The sequence below is a fragment of the Lycorma delicatula genome, chromosome 2 (assembly GCF_047948215.1).
Source record: "Lycorma delicatula isolate Av1 chromosome 2, ASM4794821v1, whole genome shotgun sequence".
Classification (NCBI taxonomy): domain Eukaryota; kingdom Metazoa; phylum Arthropoda; class Insecta; order Hemiptera; family Fulgoridae; genus Lycorma; species Lycorma delicatula.
In genome coordinates this window covers 192,902,093-192,922,807 of record NC_134456.1, presented here as the reverse complement: position 1 = coordinate 192,922,807, position 20,715 = coordinate 192,902,093, and the positions used below count along the sequence as shown (strand labels likewise).

General features: G+C 31.2%; 1 protein-coding gene across 1 annotated transcript; it reads right to left on the bottom strand.

The window, feature by feature from the left end:
• On the bottom strand, positions 1–20,404 carry LOC142319539 (inosine triphosphate pyrophosphatase). Its single transcript, XM_075356927.1, has 3 exons — positions 20,197–20,404; positions 9,910–10,060; positions 1–386 (listed from the first exon to the last, which is right to left on the bottom strand). The coding sequence occupies exons 1-3, from the start codon at positions 20,341–20,343 to the stop codon at positions 55–57; spliced, it is 630 nt and encodes a 209-aa protein (XP_075213042.1). The 5' UTR covers positions 20,344–20,404; the 3' UTR covers positions 1–54.
• Between the last annotated feature and the right edge of the window lie 311 nt (positions 20,405–20,715).

Below are 20,715 nucleotides of genomic sequence, written 5' to 3'. Positions count from 1 at the left end.
TTTGATTTTTACAATATAATCTATTTTAAATAAGTACTATACAAGTTGCAACCTTTATTCTGGTGCTACATTAAGTAAAAATTTCTTAAGTGCTAACACAGCTTTACTTCTGTGTGAAATTTCATTTTTTATTTGTTTGGATAACTCAGCATAAGTTTTATTATATCCTTCAGGTTGGAAGATAGAATCCCAACCAAAATCTTGAGGACCACGAGAGTTAACAATAATGCCAGGAACTTTACCCTCAAATAGCTTAACTTCAGAATTTTCTCCTTCAGTATACGCAAATGTGCAAATAGCAGTCGCAGTTTTGTCCTCCCAACTATCTATTAACTTTGGTAGGTTATTTGGTCCAAGTTTTTCTAAAAACCATTTTATATAAGGACCTGAAAAAAGAAAGATATATCTTACTAAACAAATAAATATATAAAGTTTGTTAATATCAGAGTCTTAAACCAAACTACATACATCCCACTGCATATATTATGCAGTCTAAATGGATTGGCAGAAAAAAATGTTTATTTATTCTTGAAGCAACCAAGATTGATGTCCAGTAATAGTTCCCTTTTTTTCTTTGAGGTGACTGTGAACATTTTAAAAATAAATATTAGTAAAAATTTTTAGTAAAATTAGAAGTAGCTAATAAAATTAGTAATAGCTAGTAAAATACAGCCTCCTGGAAAAAAAGAAAAAACTAATAATTCAGCTTCTGTGATAATTATTTGAACAAGAACTGAAACTTACTTTAAATAAAATTTAATGGAATAGTTTTTCTGTGTTCAGTTTTCAAAATTACATTGATGTCACGACATTTGTTTTAGTAGGTCCACTAGGAAGGATGAAATTGGATTGAACTAATTCCCTTCCATAATTATCATGCCCCTGACACTAGAAAAAAAACAGACTAAGAATAAGGTATATTAAGTGTTAACAGGAAAATTTATCCTTCATTTTAATATAATTCAACATTTAGCAAATACTGTGATTTCATCTAAAAAAAAAAAAAAACTTTATTACAGTAAAGTATTACTACTCTAATCTAAATATTTATAAGAACAAGTTGTTTTGTTTTAGAGCACATTTAAATACATTTGTTATATCTGAAATTTTTTATTTATTTTAGATCCTATTATGCAACAATAGAATTCAAGATGTTACAGTGTTTTATCAGACACTACAATTAAAAGATTTTCACATAAAAGAAAAGGTCAACAGATAAGCATATGACTTGCAAGCTGTGCTAGTATTACACAGTACGCCCTTCTTATCAAATAAAGGCTTCCATATATTTTTCTATTATCTAAAAAAATTATCTATATTATCTTTTAAAGTTCTTAAAAATTTACTTCTTTTTACTTATGTCAAATATTATAACAAATATACACTATAAATTAAAATTAACAGCTAAATATCCGCAAATAAATCAATTTCTTGAACTTCCCAGCAAAAATAGTAACCAACAAAAACAAAATAAATATGATAAATACAAGAAATCGCAACATCTCAAATTTCCAAGCTCATGTTTATGTATATTATATAAAAGTTTTATATATAATATATATAAATCAACTCATTTTAATAAGCATGGCTGATTTAAATGGATATAACAGCAGGATAATACTTTGTTCACAACAACATAAAGTAAGTATGAGTGAGGGTGGATCAATAACTATCCATATTAAAAATGAAAAGTAAGTTTTGAGGAATTTTTTTTTAATTTTTTAACATTATCTCCTTTTAGGAGGATACACTTTTCCAACATCCCTGCCATTTTTTTAAACTCTATAAAAGGTATTTTTCAAACTTCAAAATAGGCTTCTGTCTCGACGATGGCCTCTTCATTTGAACCAAATTTTTTTCCCCGCGAGCCACATTTTCATGTTGGGGAACAGAAAGAAGTTGCAAGGAGCCAGGTTGGGCCTGTGCAGTGGATGCAGCAGCAATTTGTAGCATAATTCATGCAATTTGGCCACGATGATCCCAGATGAGTGAGCTGGTGCATTGTGATGAAATAGCACTTTTTTCTTTACCAAGTCAGGCCGTGTCTGTTTCAATTTCTCATTAAATCAGTCCAATGATTCACTGTAATACTGCCCTGTGATTGTGCTTCCTTTTTCCAGAAGTCTATATGAGAATTATTCCCTTCACATCCCCAAAAATTGTAGCCATGACCTTTCTGACTGATGTAACTGTCTTGCCCTTCTTTGGAGTAGATTCCTGGAAAAACCAATTGTTTTGATTGTCGTTTCACATCTGGGATATAGTAAAGTATCTAGGTTTCATCAACGATGATGACTGAACATAAAAACTATGGCGGATTTTGCTTAAAGAGATCCAAAGACCGTTTCAAAGTTGACAACTGTATCCACATGTTGTCTGAAGTGAGCAATTGTGGCACCCATCAGGCCAACAGCTTTCTCATTCTTAACTTATCATGTAAAATGTTTATTGCCATTTTGTACAACATACCTACAGCCTCTGCTACTTCGCACATTTTCATTAGCGATCAACAAGAATCATGTCATGGACCTTTTCAACAATTTCCTCAGTAACCACGTCTGCTGGCAACCTGGACACTCCTCATCAAAAACAGATGTATGGCCACATTTAAATCTGTTACACCAATATCTCATCATAGTTGTCATAAATGGTGAAGAGTCCCTATAGACAGAATCCAACTTTGCTTTTATTTCTTTACACGTTTTCCCACCCAAAAATAAAAAGCAAATCAGTATTGTTTTTTTTCCATTGTATCGAATAACACCAAATACATTTAATACAAATGGCTGTCAAATAAAAACTAACCTATGAATTAGCCTGAAATTTTGCATGGCATCGTTTGATAGATGGTAATATTATACTGTAGTAATGTCAACTTTCCTCAGCATCCGCCACCTGTCTTCAAACACAGGTACTTATTGATCCACTGTCGCATAAATAAAAACAAAGATAAGCAAACAAAAAATACATCCTACTAACATACAAAAACAAAGAAAAAATAGCTTATAAATTTTAAAAATATGCATACAATGCAGCCTTAAAAATAAAGGAATAAAATAAACCGTTAATCAAAACAAAATTGCTAAATTATAGTGCCTTTGGAATATATAAACTCAACAGCTCAAATTGTACTGTGTTCTTCATTTTATTAATACAATGCAAGTCCATATTAAGATACAATGAACTCATAAAAGCAGTCAATAAATTTATCAAACATATCACTGATCCAAATTAACAAATCCATCAATATTAAATTACTTGATATTCTATGTGCCCTGACCATAAGCACTGAGATCCTATCCACAGCAACAAGGTATGATACCATATTGCAAATAAGTAAAATATCATTTTATAACATTACCTATAAATAATTAGTCACAGACAAGTAGTAGCAGTATCTGAGGACTGGTGGGTTCTGCGTAAGGCAGGTTAGTAGGAAAGAACACCTAAAAAATTATACAAAGCCGATAAGAATTCTTACCACAGCTGAACACTGATTACATGTAAATAACCAATGGCCTACATGCAGAAACTTAGCAGGGAGACCAGAGAAAGAAATAACTCCTCTAAACAGAAAGCAGGCCTTTCAGTAGTTGTTCAAGGTATCAACTAATTAATAATTGATATGATCTGAACAAATTAAAAGTTACCAAATTTTTCTCTTTTTTTATATTATATTGCCTCTTCTAATTTAATTAGAAGGGGTGAAATATTCCAGAGGTATAAGTCCCTCATTTGAAATTGTGGGAGGAGACTACTTTAGAAGTAATCCAAAGTAGTGTAAGAATCATAGCATCCTTCAAACTAAATGGTGAAATGTTAAAAATTTAAATAAAAATGATGGGCTAATTAATTTATGGCAGGAAATGTGTGGGAGAAATTAGTGAAGTGAAGTAAAAAGATGAACATGATTTTTGGTCAAGGAGTTATGAGCAGTTCCAGACCTTTCGCAGGCTTTCCCTGGATCCCCTCTGTTCTTTAGACCCATGCTTGTGAGAATAATAATGAATAAAAATTAAAGCCTGTTCAATTTATAAAAACTATCAGTGTACTGTAATTTTTTCACAGCAACAGTTTTGTCAGTATAGACCTTTAACTTTGAGTGATCTAAGAATGCAGATTTCAAACAGTCAGCCTCCATTAAAAATATTTGTTATAACTGGTTACCCATATGAAGTACGGGTAAAAATGTATTTTGGCCAGTTCTTATTGCTATCTGACAAAAACCACTAGGAAGTGACTATAGAAATAATAATGAATTTAGAGTAAAGAATATGCAAAACAGCAAACTCTTTACTTATCTTAAGAGTACTCTCTACTTTTTTTAGTGTAAGGCTACACAGTAAAATAATTTATTATTCACGATTGATTCAAGGCCCAAGCCAACAATAGTAGTGCAGATTTATGTGCCATGTCTTCAGCAGAAAATGAAAGAGTAGAAAAACTGTAAGAAAATATAGATGATCAAATATATAAAAGATGACAGTTGAGTAGTAATGGGAGACTGGAATGCTCTACTAAAAAAAAACAAAAAGGGAGTATGTAGAAGGTAGGTTAAACCAATTAAAGAAGAATTAGGATTATATAGAACTTATTTTAAGAATTTACTAATGGATAGCTAAAAAAGAATGGTATGAGGATAAAACTTGAATAAGACATACGTACAGGTCTAAACGTTACAAAGACACAATAGAAAACAAATAAGATAAATAAATAAGGAAATTAATAGGATGGCAAAGGAATCATCAAGAAGAAAGAGTATGTAGAAAACCATGGCTAATAAAAACTACTTATACTGATGAATGAATGCAGAAAGTATAAAAATGCAAAAGATGAAAGAAAATTGTTTAAGTTAATTGGAAGTGCAACATAACAAAGGAAAACTGTTTGAAGGAAAAATGTAATGAGATAGACAACCAGAAAAGTAGATGCAGTAGTAGAAAAATAAGAGTAAATCAAAGTACAAGAAGTTATCTAAAAAGCATGTTCTAAAACAGGTCAAGAACACTCACATAAAATGTTTATGTTCTTTGAATTACATATTTTACTCTTCTTTTCTACATAGTTTCCGCCAATGCTGAGAAACTTATCAAAGCAGGGCACCAGAAGATGTATATCTTCATCAAGAATAACACCACCTGTGATGCAAGGCACAAATGTATTAATGACTTGTTTGGCTTCATCATCGTCGTGGAATTATAAGGAAAGTTTTAAGATAAAGAAAATAGTCAAGTTTTCATTAGTGCAAGATCTGGCCTGAATGAGGGATAAATGAACTGTTTCCAGCCAAAGGTCATGAGAAAACATTGCATTGGGATGGCAGCATGTGGGCAAGCATTATCATGAATAACCACAGTGCCCAGTAAGCAAGCGTGCCGCTTGTTCCAAGTTGCACAACATGATTTTTTTCATCATTTCGCATATCACTATTGATTGTACAGCCTTGTGGCAAGAAGTTAACAAGAAAAACTCCTCTTTTGTCCCAAAACATAGTGAAAATGATCTAAGTGGAATACATCAACTTGCACTTTGTTTTTCTGGACAAAAAAGTGTTAGCCATTCCATTGATGTTTTGTTTTGTTTCAGGTGTCATATGTTAATACTATATAGCTGTTAAACACCAATATATCATCCCCCACACAGTGACTGTATGGCTCAAGAAGTCATCAAATTGTTCTGTGTACAGTCAGAAATTCCAAAGCGCTGCCCAACTGTTTCATTTTGTGATTTTCTAAGCATCTTACACACTTAGCGTGAATTCAATTTCTCTGAAATAGATGTGATGCTGGAGTATCATCTGTTCTCAACTGCAAATACCAAATTGTTGGTAATCTAACATGGTTTCATGTTCCAGTTTTCATTATCATGCATGTTATCATGTCCTTTATAAACAATGATACCCATCTCCATACCATGGAATCATTCATTCATTTCTTCATAAACATCAATAGTAAATTTCAACTACCTTAATGTCCCGTGCTTTAAGAAATGGTTCACACAATGAATTTCAAACATGGTGGGCATCTTGATTTTCTTAAACATTATAAGCACAAACTAAGAATTCCCCAGAGAGAACAAGAGAACAAAAATGGCATCAATACCTTTCTAACTTATCAGGTAATTCAGTATACATGATCATATTGCTGTGGTAGCAATATTTAGAAGTTGAACTTACTTTCTGAATATACCTTGTACTTCAATACCAAAGGAGTGAATAATGAATGTTAAACCTTCATTATAGAAAGGAGAAAGAGCTAGTAGGTGGCTCAATTACATAGGATTATACAGCAGGGTAAAAATTATCTAATTTAATATTCTATACTGCAATCTGGATTTATAAAAGTTCTGAAGAAAAAATATAGCAGTAGGAATTGATGATATGCCATTTAAGTTTACTATACTGTGTAGAAGAAATAAGACTGAGAAGTTTTATAGGATAAAAGCGTGTCAGTATGTAAAATCTATGAGAGAGGAGAAGTACTCTTCTCCTAATTTTAAAGTGTGTTACCATACTAAAGAAAGCAAAAGCACTTAATAAATTACACCATCAGTTTAATATCTTACATATAAAAAAAAAAACTGGGTTAGGTTACAGACAAACAGAATATAAGGTAAATGCAAATTAGATGAAGAACAGTTCAGTTTCAAAAAGAACATGGATATAAGAATACTATTCTGGTTATCACATTAAAAGGCAGGATTAAAAATAAAAAGTCAACTGCATTATATTTATTAAGTTGGAGAAACCATTTAAATACTGAGTAACTGAAAAAAAAAGTTTTAAAAAATTTCAGACTTACTTAAAATGAAAGAAGAGTTGTTTATAAATAATTGGTTGTAAATTTTTATTTGCATAAGAATCGGGTAAGAGCAGAATAAGAAGGAATAAAAGCTCTCATTAAAAAGTGGTTAAAGAAAGACATAGTCTGTCCCCTACTGTTTTCAACTTGTACATACAAGAAGTAATTCAGGAATAAGGAAAAATTTGAGAGAAAAAAATTATCCAAGGAGAAAAATTAAAGATGTTAAGATTTACTGATGGCCTAGTTTTTTTTTAGTAGAACAAATGAATTATTTTTTATTTGGTTTATCTTAATAGCATCAAGTATAAATCTAAGAATTGGAAAGAAAGTCTTGAAAATATTTATGCAGAGTGCAGGATTTTATGTTAATGAAACATTGAAAACAGAAATAATAGGAAGCAAATTGAAGAAGCCTTGAATTGTGGTGTGAAAGGAGAGTGCTGAAAATTACGATGGGTCAATAAGATCAGAAAGGAAATGATGAGATGAATAAGAGAGGAGAGAAATTTGTGGCAAAATCTTCTAAACAGAGGCTAGATTAGTGTCCACAAATTAAGATATCTTAGTTCAGTTAATTTGGTAACAGAGGTGTATGTAAAAGGGTAACAACTGTAAAAGAAGATAGAAATTTTATATAAAAGAGATAACTGAATATGTAAGATTCAAGCTGCAATATTAGTAGACAGAAAGAAATGAGAATAGCATCTAACTAGTCAACTGACTGATGACAAAAAAACAACTGATAACAGTGGAATAGTAAATGAATAGACATAATTCAGATCTAATACATTTTCATTCATATTCTAAGTATATATCTTCCTAACTGAAAAACCACCAGAAATAATATTAACAATGTCAAAAATAAAAAAATCTAGTGAAATTGCTTCAAAGTTGACTAACAAGTTTTAAACATTATGATCTGAGTTTAAAAAACATTACATTAAAATTAACTAATTAAAAAAGTTAATATTTTAAATATTTTTTACTACTGACTATCATGGACAAAAACAACACAAAAAAATGTTGTGAACACAACTATAATAAAACACATATTTTCATGTAAAAACCAAAAACTAATATTCAGCACATTTATCAATAACAACTATACAAAAACTAAACTCAGCATGTCAATCTGAAAGGCAGAGTAATAGTATGTCTGTTTTTTATTTCGAAGCCTCTGGATTAAAATGCTGATCACACCTCAAAACAAAAATCAAAAAATCTGATGTGGATACAAAAAATTACTTCCGTGTACACCTTTTAAATTACATACACATTATTTTATTTTTTTTAATGAAAAGTTCACAAAATTTGTTTCTTTAATAACTTCTGATTTTTTTCATTGTTATTACTGAATTATTATTTATTGCAAAAACTTTTTTTATAATCAGAGGTTAATAATTATTAATAAATCATCAGATTTAAATTTAAAAAAAAGAAAGGGAAATGAAGTCTGATTCGAACCAATGTGCCTTCACCTTGTAAGATCCAAATATTTCATTAATTAAAATTTTATTTGGCTATAACTCTGAAACCAATGAAAATAAGTACCACTTATATATTGTTGAAAAGCTCTCAATGAGGACTTATTATAGTACAGGCAATTTTTCATCAAAATAGGCTGTATTTGAAAATCCTTACCTACCGATTGATCTTTTGACCATGCATTAGAGTTGATGAGGGAAGCTTAACTTCAGATTTGTAACATCCCCCTCCCATAGATTTTTGAAAACCTCTAAAAGTTTTTGAAATGCGTTTTTCTCTGAATCTATGCATTTTAGAGAAAAGTTTTTCAAACAAAAAATGTAGAGGACATTCTCCTCTACAATTAATGTCTTTGAAGTTATCCCATATAATTTGAAATTGAAATACTAGGTGGTGTTGAAGTTGTAAAAAATGTGTTTTTTCACTGGAAAAAATTGTTTTTCATCTGTATTGCATTTGGAAAAGTTGTTAATCTCAAAAAAACAGACAACTTTTATTCAAACAATTTTCTTGTACGACTTAGCATTCCAGAGTTATAGCGGTACAATGACAACGCAGCGGTCCTATTGTTACTGTAGCCGGGGAGATCGGCATTGTTCAGCGACTAGACCGGTTTTGAACACGTGCCCAATAATCTTAATAATAACATTTTCACACTTTCACAAGCTACAGATCCAAAACGGTAAGTCGTACAAGAAAATTGTTTAAATAAAAGTTGTCTGTTTTTTTGAGATTAACAACTTTTCCAAATCCAATACAGATGAAAAACAATTTTTTCAGTGAAAAAACCGAAAAAACACGTTTTTTACAACTTCAGCGCCACCTAGTATTTCAATTTCAAATTATACGGCATAACTTCAAAGACATTAATTGTTTGATTGAAAAACTTTTCTCTAAAATGCATAGATTCAGAGAAAAACGCATTTCAAAAACTTTTTGAGTTTTTCAAAAATCTATGGGGGGATGTTAAAAATCTGGAGTTAAGCTTCCCTCATCACCCCTAACATATGGAAAAAACATCAATCGGTAGGTAAGGATTTTCAAATAAAAATACAAATTGACTGTACTATTACTACAGTTAAGAAAAGTCCCAAATCTAATTTTTTTGAATTTTGGGCTTTTTTGGACATTTTTGGTCAACTCAATTGCAATCAAAAGGAGAGATGCATAACCAGATGTTACAACAGTCCTAAATACAAAATTTTAACATTGTACAGCTAATCGTTTTTGAGTTATGTGAGATACATACATACAGATGTCACGCTGAAAACAATGGATTCAGGGAATGTCAAAATTGATATTTCTGTTGAAATCTAAACTGAAATTTTTCACAATTACAATACTTCCTTTACTTCATACAAGTAAAAAGTGTCCGTAAAAATAGCAAACTCTGATACTGTTATACATAAAGTCAAAAAATGTTTTTTAAGAACTTCATTTTAAATTACAGAAACAAATATGTAACCATGATCACATATTAGATTATTGAGTGAAGGTTAACAGTGGTAATAGCTTGTCATATTTTTCTCATGATAGTCATCATCTGTAATTTGACTAGGAAGTGTTATTAATTAATTATTAGTATTTATATAAATAAATCAGTTTTCATCTTTTAATTTACCAGGAAGGCCTCCAAGAGCATTAAAGCATAAACTTGTATCCTCAATTATCACAGGTCCTTTTATAATCTTGGCTGCTTCTTTACATTTTAAACTACTGATGAACTGTGTATCTCCTTGAAATTCAGGCAAATCAATCTTTTCAGACACCAACTGAAAAAAATTGAAGCAAATTACTAAATCAGTATTTTTTTATGCAATCTTAAACATTTTCAACTAAACTGCAAACATTTTTAAATCAATAATTACTTTCTTTTTGTTGTAAATAATTTGAGATAAAATTATTTACAACAAACATTAAAGTTAGAAATAATTTTGTAAGACCATCATACCATTCATATCATATCCGATTAATCTTATTGAATATAGAAAAATTACTACTTCTAAACACTGAAAAATAGTTTGAAAAAATAACTACAATTTGGATAACAACAAAATTCTGAAAAATAATTAAGATGCCGTGAACTTAAATTTATGAAAAAAATCTTTTTTTTTTTTCTTTTTTTTTTTATATCATTTTTATGAACTAACAAATTGTAAATCAACTACTTCGCACTTGATGAATGTTGGATTTCATTGCACTGCTGTTTGTTAACATACACTAAAATTTGTTAACGGTTAACAATATTTTTGTACACTGTAATAATTTAATTGAAATAAAATAGTTTCAAAAGAAAAGCACATGTATATATTTAAAAGTAGATAATGCATTATATAAATAATAATTTAATATAAAAATGCAAAAGTTTGTGACGGGTTCTGTTTATAACAGCATCATATGAGATCCAACTATTGATTACTTTCAAATTTTCAGGATACATTTGTGTTATCCCAGTGAATGTTTTAAGCCATAGATCAAAGCCCAAGCCCTCTTGCGGATGAAGTAGTGAATTTTTCCTCATCAAAAGTCTATGTACTTTAGTTATTACTATTCTTTCTTTTGTACTCTAGTTTCTTCTACAGGTATTTGTAAAGTTTGTATACTTTAATTATTATTTATCATTAATAGTTTCTCACAACCATGGAGATAATGAACACAACAGGGTCCAGGGAGCCCACTGGCTAGATGGGCAGGATGAGCGAAGCAAACCCTGATGTGGCTAGATATAGTACATAAATTAGTTAATCTGTAATCATGACTTTAACTTACAAAATTATTTTTGTTGTATTTATATTACTGTTTAATAATTTTGATGTTAAATAACAAATCACAAAGCAAGTAATACATCACGGTACTTGCTTATCTTTTAATATATTTTCATTTTATCTTTTCTTTTATACTTCTTGTTTCCATCTTTACTCTCGCTCTTAATTAAATACATATTGCACATACAATATAACATATAGTATACATTAAAAAATTTTTTTTTTGTCTTCAGTCATTTGACTGGTTTGATGCAGCTCTCCAAGATTCCCTATCTAGTGCTAGTCGTATCATTTCGGTATACCCCCTACCATCCTATATCCCTAACAATTTGTTTTACATATTCCAAACATATCTGCCTGCACAATTTTTTCCTTCTACTAGACCCTCTAATATTAAAGCAACTATTCCAGGATGCCTTAATATGTGCCCTATAAGTCTGTCTCTTCTTTTAATACATTTTTCCAAATGCTTCTTTCTTCATCAATTTGCCACAACAACAGCTCTTCATTTGTCACTTTATTCACTCATCTGATTTTTAACATTCTCCTATAGCACCGCATTTCAAAAGCGTCTAATCTTTACTTCCCAGGTACTCCGATCGTCCAAGTTTCACTTCCATATAAAGTGATGCTCCAAACATATACTTTCAAAAATCTTTTCCTGACATTTAAATTAATTTTTGATGTAAACAAATTATATTTATGACTGAAGGCTCGTTTCACCTGTGCTATTCGGCATTTTATATCGCTCCTGCTTCGTCCATCTTTAGTAATTCTACTTCCCAAATAACAAAATTCTTCAACCTCCATAATCTTTTCTCTTCCTATTTTCACATTCAGTTGTCCATCAACATTTTGCTGTAGCACCACATTTCAAAAGCTTTTAATCTTTTCTTCTCAGGTACACCTATCGTCCAAGTTTCACTTCCACTTAAAGCTACTTTCAAAAATCATTTCCTGACAAATGAATTTTTGATTCCTAAACAAATTATATCTGTGACTGAAAGTTCGTTTTGCCTGTGCTATTCGGCATTTTATATCGCTCCTGCTTCATCTATCTTTAGTAATTCTACTTCCCAAATAATAAATTTCTTCTACCTCCATAATCTCTTCTCCTCCTATTTTCTCATTCAGTGGTCCATCTTTGTTATTTCTACTACATTTCATTACTTTTGTTTTGTTCTTGTTTATTTTCATGCGATAGTTCTTGCGTAGGACTTCATCTATGGCGTTCATTGTTTCTTCTAAATCCTTTTTACTCTTGGCTAGAATTACTATATCATCAGCAAATCGTAGCATCTTTATCTTTTCACCTTGTACTGTTACTCTGAATCTAAATTGTTCTTTAACATCATTAACTGCTAACTCCATGTAAAGGTTAAAAAGTAACGGAGCTAGGGAACATCCTTGTCGGACTCCCTTTCTTATTACTGCTTCTTTCTTATGTTCTTCAATTATTATTGTTGCTGTTTGGTTCCTGTAAATGTTAGCAATCCTTCTATCTCTGTATTTGAACCCTAATTTTTTTTTAAATGATGGAACATTTTATCCAGTCTACGTTATCGAATGCCTTTTCTAGGTCTATAAATGCAAAGTATATTGGTTTGTTTTTCTTTAATCTTTCTTCTACTATTAATCTGAGACCTAAAATTGATTCCTTGTCCCTATACTTTTTCTGAAACCAAATTGGTCTTCTCCTAACACTTTTTCCAATCTCCTCTCAATTCTTCTGTATAGAATTCTAGTTAAGATTTTTGATGCAAGGCTAGTTAAGCTAATTGTTCAGTATTCTTCACATTTATCTGCTCCTGCTTTCTTTAGTATCATGACTATAACACTATTTTTGTAGTCTGACGGAACATTTTCCTAAATATTACACACCAGTATAATCTATCAATCACTTCCTCACCTGCACTGCGCAGTAATTCTTCAGGTATTCTGTCTATTTCAGGAGCCTTTCTGCCATTCAAATCTTTTAATGCTCTCTTAAATTCAGATCTCAGTATTGTTTCTCCCCTTTCAACCTCTTCAACTTCCTCTTCTTCCTCTATAACACCATTTTCTAATTAATTTCCTCCATATAACTCTTCAATACACTCTACCCACCTATGAACTTTGCCTTTCATAATATAAATCTGTGTACCATCTTTGTTTAACACATTATTAGACTTTAATTTATACATATTTAGACAAAATTTTCCTTAACTTTCCTGTATACTCCGTCTATTTTACCAATGTTCATTTCTCTTCCCACTTCTGAACAATTTCCCGTAATCCACTCTTCTTTCGCTAGTTTGCAGTTCCTGTTTATAGTATTTCTTAATTGTCTATAGTTCTTTTTACTTTCTTTATCACTAGCATTCTTATATTTTCTACGTTCATCCATCAGCTGCAATATATCTTTTGAAATCCAAGGTTTTCTACCAGTTCTCTTTGTTCCGCCTAAGTTCGCTTCTGCTGATTTAAGAATTTCCTTTTTAACATTCTCCCATTCTTCTTCTACATTTTCTCTTTTATCTTTTTTACTCAGACCTCTTGCAATATCCTCCTCAAAATCTTCTTTAACTCCTCTTCATCACGCTTTTCTAAATTCCACTGATTCACCTGACACCTTTTCTTCAGGTTTTTATACCCCAATCTACATTTCATTATCACTAAATTATGGTCGCTCTCAATATCTGCTCCAGGGTAAGTTTTGCAGTTGACGAGTTGATTTCTAAATCTTTGCTTAACCATGATATAATCTATCTGATATCCTGCAGTATCGCCTGGCGTTTTCCATGTGTATATTCTTCTATTATGATTTTTAAACTAGATATAGGCAATTACTAAATTATACTTCGTGCAAAACTCTATGTTGGTCCCCTCTTTCATTCCTTTTGCCCAGCCCGTATTCACCCACTATATTTCCTTCCTTGCCTTTTCCAATGCTTGCACTCCAATCTCCAACTATTATTAAATTATAATATTAAATCTCCTTTTATGTGTTTAATTGCTTTATCAATTTCTTCATATACACACTCTACCTCATCATCACGGGCAGTTGTAGGCATATAGATATTAACAATCATTGACGGTTTAGGTTTCCTTATTACAAATCATTACACATATCATTTTATCCTTATTACAATGATTCTTTCGCTATGCATTTTGAAATACTCTACTCTCTTCCCTATCTTCTTGTTCATTATGAAACCTACTCCTGTCTGCCCATTATTTGAAGCTGAGTTAATTATTCTAAAATAACCTGACCAAAAGTCGTTTTCCTCTTTCCACTAAACCTCGCTAATTCCTACTACATCTACATTTGTCCTATCCATTTCCCTCTTTAAATTTTCTAACCTACCTACCTTTATTAGACTTCTAACATTCCACGCTCCGACTCATAGAATGTTATTTTTTTAATTTTCTGGTGACCCCTTCCTTAGTAGTCCCACCCGGAGATCCGAACAAGGGACTAGTTCACCTCCGGAATATTTTACCAAGGAAGGCGCCTCCATCATTTCTATATGAAAATGCAGAGAGCAAAATTTTCTTGGAAAAAAGCAACTGTAGTTTGGCATTGCTTTCAGCTGCACAGTACTCAGAGGACTGAGTGATATTGTTGATTTGGCCGTTTAAGTCGTCCTGACCTACGCCCTTAACAACTACTAAAAAAGCTGCTGCCCTCTTTCAGGAATCATTCCTTAGTCTGGCTCTCAACAGATACCTCTCTGATTTGGTTGCACCTTCGGTCCAGCTACTCTGTATCACTGAGCACTCAAGCTCCCACACCAATGGGAAGGTCTCATGATTCATAGAGGAAGAAAATATGGTTAAATTTGCCATAATATCAAGATATTTTAATGGGTAGAGAAGCTTTAAAGAGAAAGAAAACAAAATACAGAAATTGAGGATTGAAAAAGGATTGAAATAGAAAAATACAGAAGAAAAACAAAGAAATTCTTTCTAGAAAGAATTTTAGAATTGCACAGACAACAGAAATCATTACACTTGAAAGAACAAATGGGTAATTTGGCTACAGGTCAAGTGCTAGGCCCAGATATATAAGTACTGCTGAGGATCTATAAACTTCAATACAGTGTATGATAAACACAGGTAGAGTTTGCAATAAATGTTAGGACAGCGTGCGGGAGCACTTGGAATGCGGAATGAGTGTGCCGTAACAAACTAGTAAATAATGCGTCACAAGTATTCTGTTTTGGGATAGTGTTGTCTACAGTTAAGTACAAGAAGCTGTTCAGTGAGTTCACTGTGAACAGGGAACAAAAATGACACATTATCGATTTATAAAAGTGAAAGCTATTCTTTTCTGTAAACATTAAAATAAATAATTCTTGTATACAGTGAACTGTCGATTTGTTTATTGTTATCTTGCTATTATTAATTTTGTAATTATTTGTATTAGCTTAGTAAAATTTATAGTAAAATTGGAATTGTATTTTTCTATTTATAATTGACCTATATTATATGTTAACAGATTCTAGAGTAAATTTTATTTGTAATTTTTGCATGTGCTATCTCTCAACATCCTTGTCAACTGTAAACAAGCTATATTTTCATTTACTCACTTCCATGCACCAGTAAGCAGAACTTACCTTTCTCAGAACTTTATACTTTCATCAAATAACCAACATAATATGAATTTATCCTTAAATCAACCCATTTTTTAGCTGTAATTTAGTGCAACCTCTTGTTTTTTTTAACATACTCTACTCTTATTTCAACAATAAATTTGATTGTTGAAATAGTAAGTAAAAAAATTCTAGAAATTGCCAAAGAATAACTCGTCCAAAAGCCAGCATGCTATCCACATTTCCTTTCATACATTCATCTTTAACTTTTTTTATATTTACTAATATAATACTAATAAACAGTTTTTGGCACTTGAAAGTTTTATTGTGTATATAACCTAACTTTTTATGATGAATTCAAAAATGCAATCAGAATTTTTCCACCACCACAATTTTTATGATAGCATTTTGAAAGTACTGCTTTTACAAAATTCTACATATTTTTTTTATAAAAACTTATATACATAAAAGAATATTTTAAATAATTTCTAACAGAGAGTGGAAAACAAACATAGTATTAAGAAGGCTATGAAGATAACAGCTGTATATGCATGACGATTCATTTACTATCAATTCTGTCAGCACAGAATAGTCTTCTGAGTCATACAATTAACACACCAGTATTTTTAAATGTTTACTGTGTATGCACAAACTGTGGTTTCATTCTGTTATGTGATTTACAGTCACCGTGGCAAATGCAGTATTTTAGTGAAAAAATATGCCAAGGAAGTGCGTCAATGATCTGGATAACTGCTATTATTTATGTGAAAGTTTGATGTTTAAAGAACAATCACAAATTTGACTACATTGGTTAAAAAATGTTAAGAGCTAAATTTTGGCTGTAAAAGTAGGGATCAAGATAACAACTGGGTCCTTCATGTCTCCTATTTGACCTGTATGAAATGTCTAACAGACTATGCTAGGAGTAACTGGTGCATGAGTTTCGCCATACCAATGGTGTGGTGTAAACCACAAGACCATTTGTTGGACTGTTATACTATATTATGAAGACAAAAAGAAATAAGCAGTAAGTCCAAACACACAGTGTAGTACTCAAATTTACTGTCTGCTATAACGCCAGTACCTCGTGGGAAGCATTTACCTATACCACAACCTCCAACACATCCAGCTTTAGAGATGAATCAAGATATGAGGTAACAACTGAAGTTTAAAATGAGGGGCGAAAATGATGCTTCTTTTGAAGCAGAATCCTCTTCCCATGAACCTCAACTGATAACATAAAGTGAATTATATTATCTTATTTGGAGATTTGAACTTCTCAAAGAAACAAACCAAGCTTTTGTGATCTAGGTCAAAGGCTAAAATCCTTTCCATACTGACACTAAAATGTGTTTCTTTCTTTTGAAATTGTCAGGAAAAGTTTCAAGATTTATGTTCTGAAAAAATAGTTAAGTGTGCTATAATAATATTTGTAGTATCATTGATGCAATTCATCATAAACATAACTCTATACAACGGAAGTTATTGATTCTTTGATAACTAATTTAATGGCTATCCTTTTGCACATGGCACAGTTTTCTTCTGTGTTGTTAGCTTACGCAACTAAATGAAAGAAACATGGTAACATGAAAATCCTGTTTTCATATAAATAAAACTAATTTCATACAATAAAAATTCAGTAAAGTACTGTTGGACTGTGTGTTGCAATTTAAAAGTTATTGCTTTATTAATCGCTTTGCAGCTTGGCTGCACTAAATTTCATTGCTTTTTGTGCAAAAGGGGTAGCAGGAACAAAAGAAAACATTATATCTAGAAAGAATGGCAGAAGCATGAAGCACTTACTCCTGGACAGAAAAATGTTGTACAGCCCCCTCTACTTAACTTGGAAATGATTTTTCTATGAGGGGTTATCAAAAAATTTAGAGACTAGCTCTGTTAACAAGAAACTATTTTTATATGCACACTGTCACCTTCAAAGTAATCTCCTTACACAGCATTCTTGATATTAACAGAATGTGCCCTGGAAATCCACTTCTTGAAGCACGGCAAGTATCTTCTACTATTCACGATGGATCTCCACCATGGTGTTAAAATGATGCTCTTTAAGCTGGATTTTCAACTGCGGGAAGAGGGCAAAGTCTGCAGAAGCCAAATCTGAAGAGTACAGCACATATGGAAGTGAGATCAAGTTGTGTCTTGCAAGAAACTCACATCTGAGGAGAAAATGGTGAGTGTGCAATCATCATGGAGCGATATCTGTTTTTCACAAAAAAAGCACAGCTTTTTTTTTTTACTTTCACTGAATTTCCTTCCTCAGCCATGTTAAAATCTGACAGCAGAACTGGCTATTTATTGTAATTGGTCTGACCAATTACAAATTAAGCCAATAACTGTAAACCAATAACTGAACCAACTTACTGGTGATGGTCTGATCACCAATAGGTTCCAATTTATTTTGGAAAAAATTCTCGATGCACAATGCCACAAATCCAAATAACACAATTAACATGCACTTGTTTGACCTGCAGACCTTTGCCTTTTTGGTGATGCATACCACTCTAAACACCCTGTACTACTCACGGCAGCATCGCCACAAACTTGCTGCATCAAGTGCAATATCTCAATAGCAGATTTGCTGAGTTTTACACAAAATTTCATATTTGCTTTTTGTTCACAAACTTGCTGTTCATGCTGGAATTGCAAAAGTGGTAATGCACATGATCATAACAGCCAAGCTGCAAACAGTACAATGTATCTTGGCACACGAACTTATGAAGGTTGGTGCTCCCTGTGACTTTGCATGCGGCCTTGAACTTCCTTCCATCTGTTGGCATGCTACAGAACTAGTCGTGAAACATTTTGATATCACCTGACAGTCCATTCCATTTAAAGTAGGGCTTTTCAAAAACTTTGTTAAGGTGGGGGATAAAAATGGTACTAGTTTTCATTATTTGAAAGAAAAACTTGTTCATATTAGTGGCACAAATAGATATTTTTTGGATCTCCAAATGAGAACTTTTATTAGAAATGTCAATTCAAAAAACTTGTTAAGCCAAGTCAAAAAGTCAGCATGGAGGTCATTCAGAAGTGTTTTGCAAAACCTTTTACGAAATCAAATATCGCCAAATACAGTGGCATTATGGGTGAATTATTAGTCATACAAACATATGACATGTATAAATTCCTAGAAATTGATTTTTTTGATTCACATCTGGATTTCTTTCAGTACAATTTTGGCGCTATCATGATTAGCATGGGGAATGCTTTCAGCAAATCTCAGCCTGTTAAACAGATATCAGCAACAGTTGTGTACAAGAATGCCCACAGATTACAATTGGATGTCAAAGAGGTGATGCCAAACACAAAAGAAACTATCATAATTTAGGTAAGTTGAATAGTACCCTGAATGCCTGTAAATTCTGGCATTTCTTTCAAAATTTATTTATTATTAAAAATAAAAATAAAAACTGGTGGGTGATGGAAAAAAGAATCTATTAACATATTTAAATTCGGCATGAAAAGCTCTATAAGGATCAAACATTTTTGTTCCTTGTTATCAAAATATCCTGTAATTTTGTTCATGTAATTTATTAAATTAATTCAGCTTTTCCTTTGTTTTGACAACAAATCATGAAATTTATTGCAGTTATTTTATTTTCTATTAACTTTTAAAAGGAAATTTTAGTTAGTTAGTGGTTTTTTTTAAATTTCTATGTTTTCAAAGAACATAAAAATTATTTTGTTTGTTGTAATATATGTCATGTACATATACATATATATCTCGCATCAAGATAAATAAATCTTTTCCAGGTGTAGGCAACAAATCAACATAGCCTTACCTGTAGCGAACAACACATTGTACATTGACTTCACTCAGTAGGAAAAATAAAGTGAGCGCAATTTAAAATATTTATTAATATAATTCTGTTCGTTATTCAAATTTATAATTTACTTAAGTCACTTTTTCACTACAAATTTAATGTCAATATGTTTTACGTTTACATACTTCCATTATTTATTTTTAGCATACTTTCACATTATACTGTTATTTCAAACAATACAATGTACATTATTAAAAGTCTTTTTTTTATAAATATAACAGATTAAGTATGTTCCCCCTTTCATGAAGAGATAACCATTCTTTTTTTAATTTCTTAAAGAACATTAAAACCAATCTTTTAATTTAATGGTTAGTAAAAACTATATAAAATATTACAGATTAATACATCAAAAAATTTTAATTGCAGATTTACGTTATTGTTACTACATTAGTTTTAAGTAAAACATTGAAATAGTACTAGTATAAAAGAATAGCGCCATAAAGTACTCAAGATTAATAGCGTGATACTTGAGCTCACAAATTTTCCTAAAATGAAACATTCAGCTTTTAATGCAAGATAAATGTTTCTTCACAGCATCAAAAGGTTCTTTGGTGCACTTGGTATTGATGTAATTCCTAAAAGTACTGGGTTCTACCGAAACATTAACAAGTAATAATGGTTAAAAATATGATGAGTATAAATCAGCTATAAGAAAAAATTAGTAACGGACACAATAAAAAGGAGGTAGCAGTTAAATAAACATTATAACCTTAAAAAGTTAACATACTTCAAAAGGCAAATTCTTCCCTAAAATAGCCACAGTTTCTTCAAGTTTTTTAATATTTCCAGTCACGAAAACAATCTTTTTTGACATCGTAATATGAAAAAATAGAGCAAATAAGTAAACGTAACCACTAATATCAACGAGAAGCATTAACAACCGACGGTACCGTTTTTCTCTAGCGGTCAACTATATACAAGTTTGCACCTGAAGAAAAAATTATATGGTCTCAGAAATTAATTTTCTCGCTAAATTTCAATTTCAAAAGTAGTCTAAAATGGATTACAACACCGAATCAAGGTTCTGTAATATATATTCCAGGACTTGTAATTTTAACTTGTAACTTATATATATATATATGTTGTACGATGTATATATATATATATATATATATATATACATAAATATATATAAATATTAGAACTGCTTAATTGTAAGACAACGCATTCATGGTCATCCTTAGAATTTATAAACAATATTGAGGATACTTTACACTCAGAAAATACCTTATTTTCTTTTGGATTA

Bases quoted from the DNA above. Each gene is read 5' to 3' on its own strand.
- LOC142319539 (XM_075356927.1), bottom strand. From the start codon at position 20,343: ATGCTTCTCGTTGATATTAGTGGTTACGTTTACTTATTTGCTCTATTT. The intron at 10,061-20,196 runs GTATGTTAACTT...AATTTTTTTCAG, and splicing joins GGAAGAATTTGCCTTTTGAA to TTGGTGTCTGAAAAGATTGA. The intron at 387-9,909 runs GTAAATTAAAAG...TTCTTTTTTCAG, and splicing joins TGCTCTTGGAGGCCTTCCTG to GTCCTTATATAAAATGGTTT.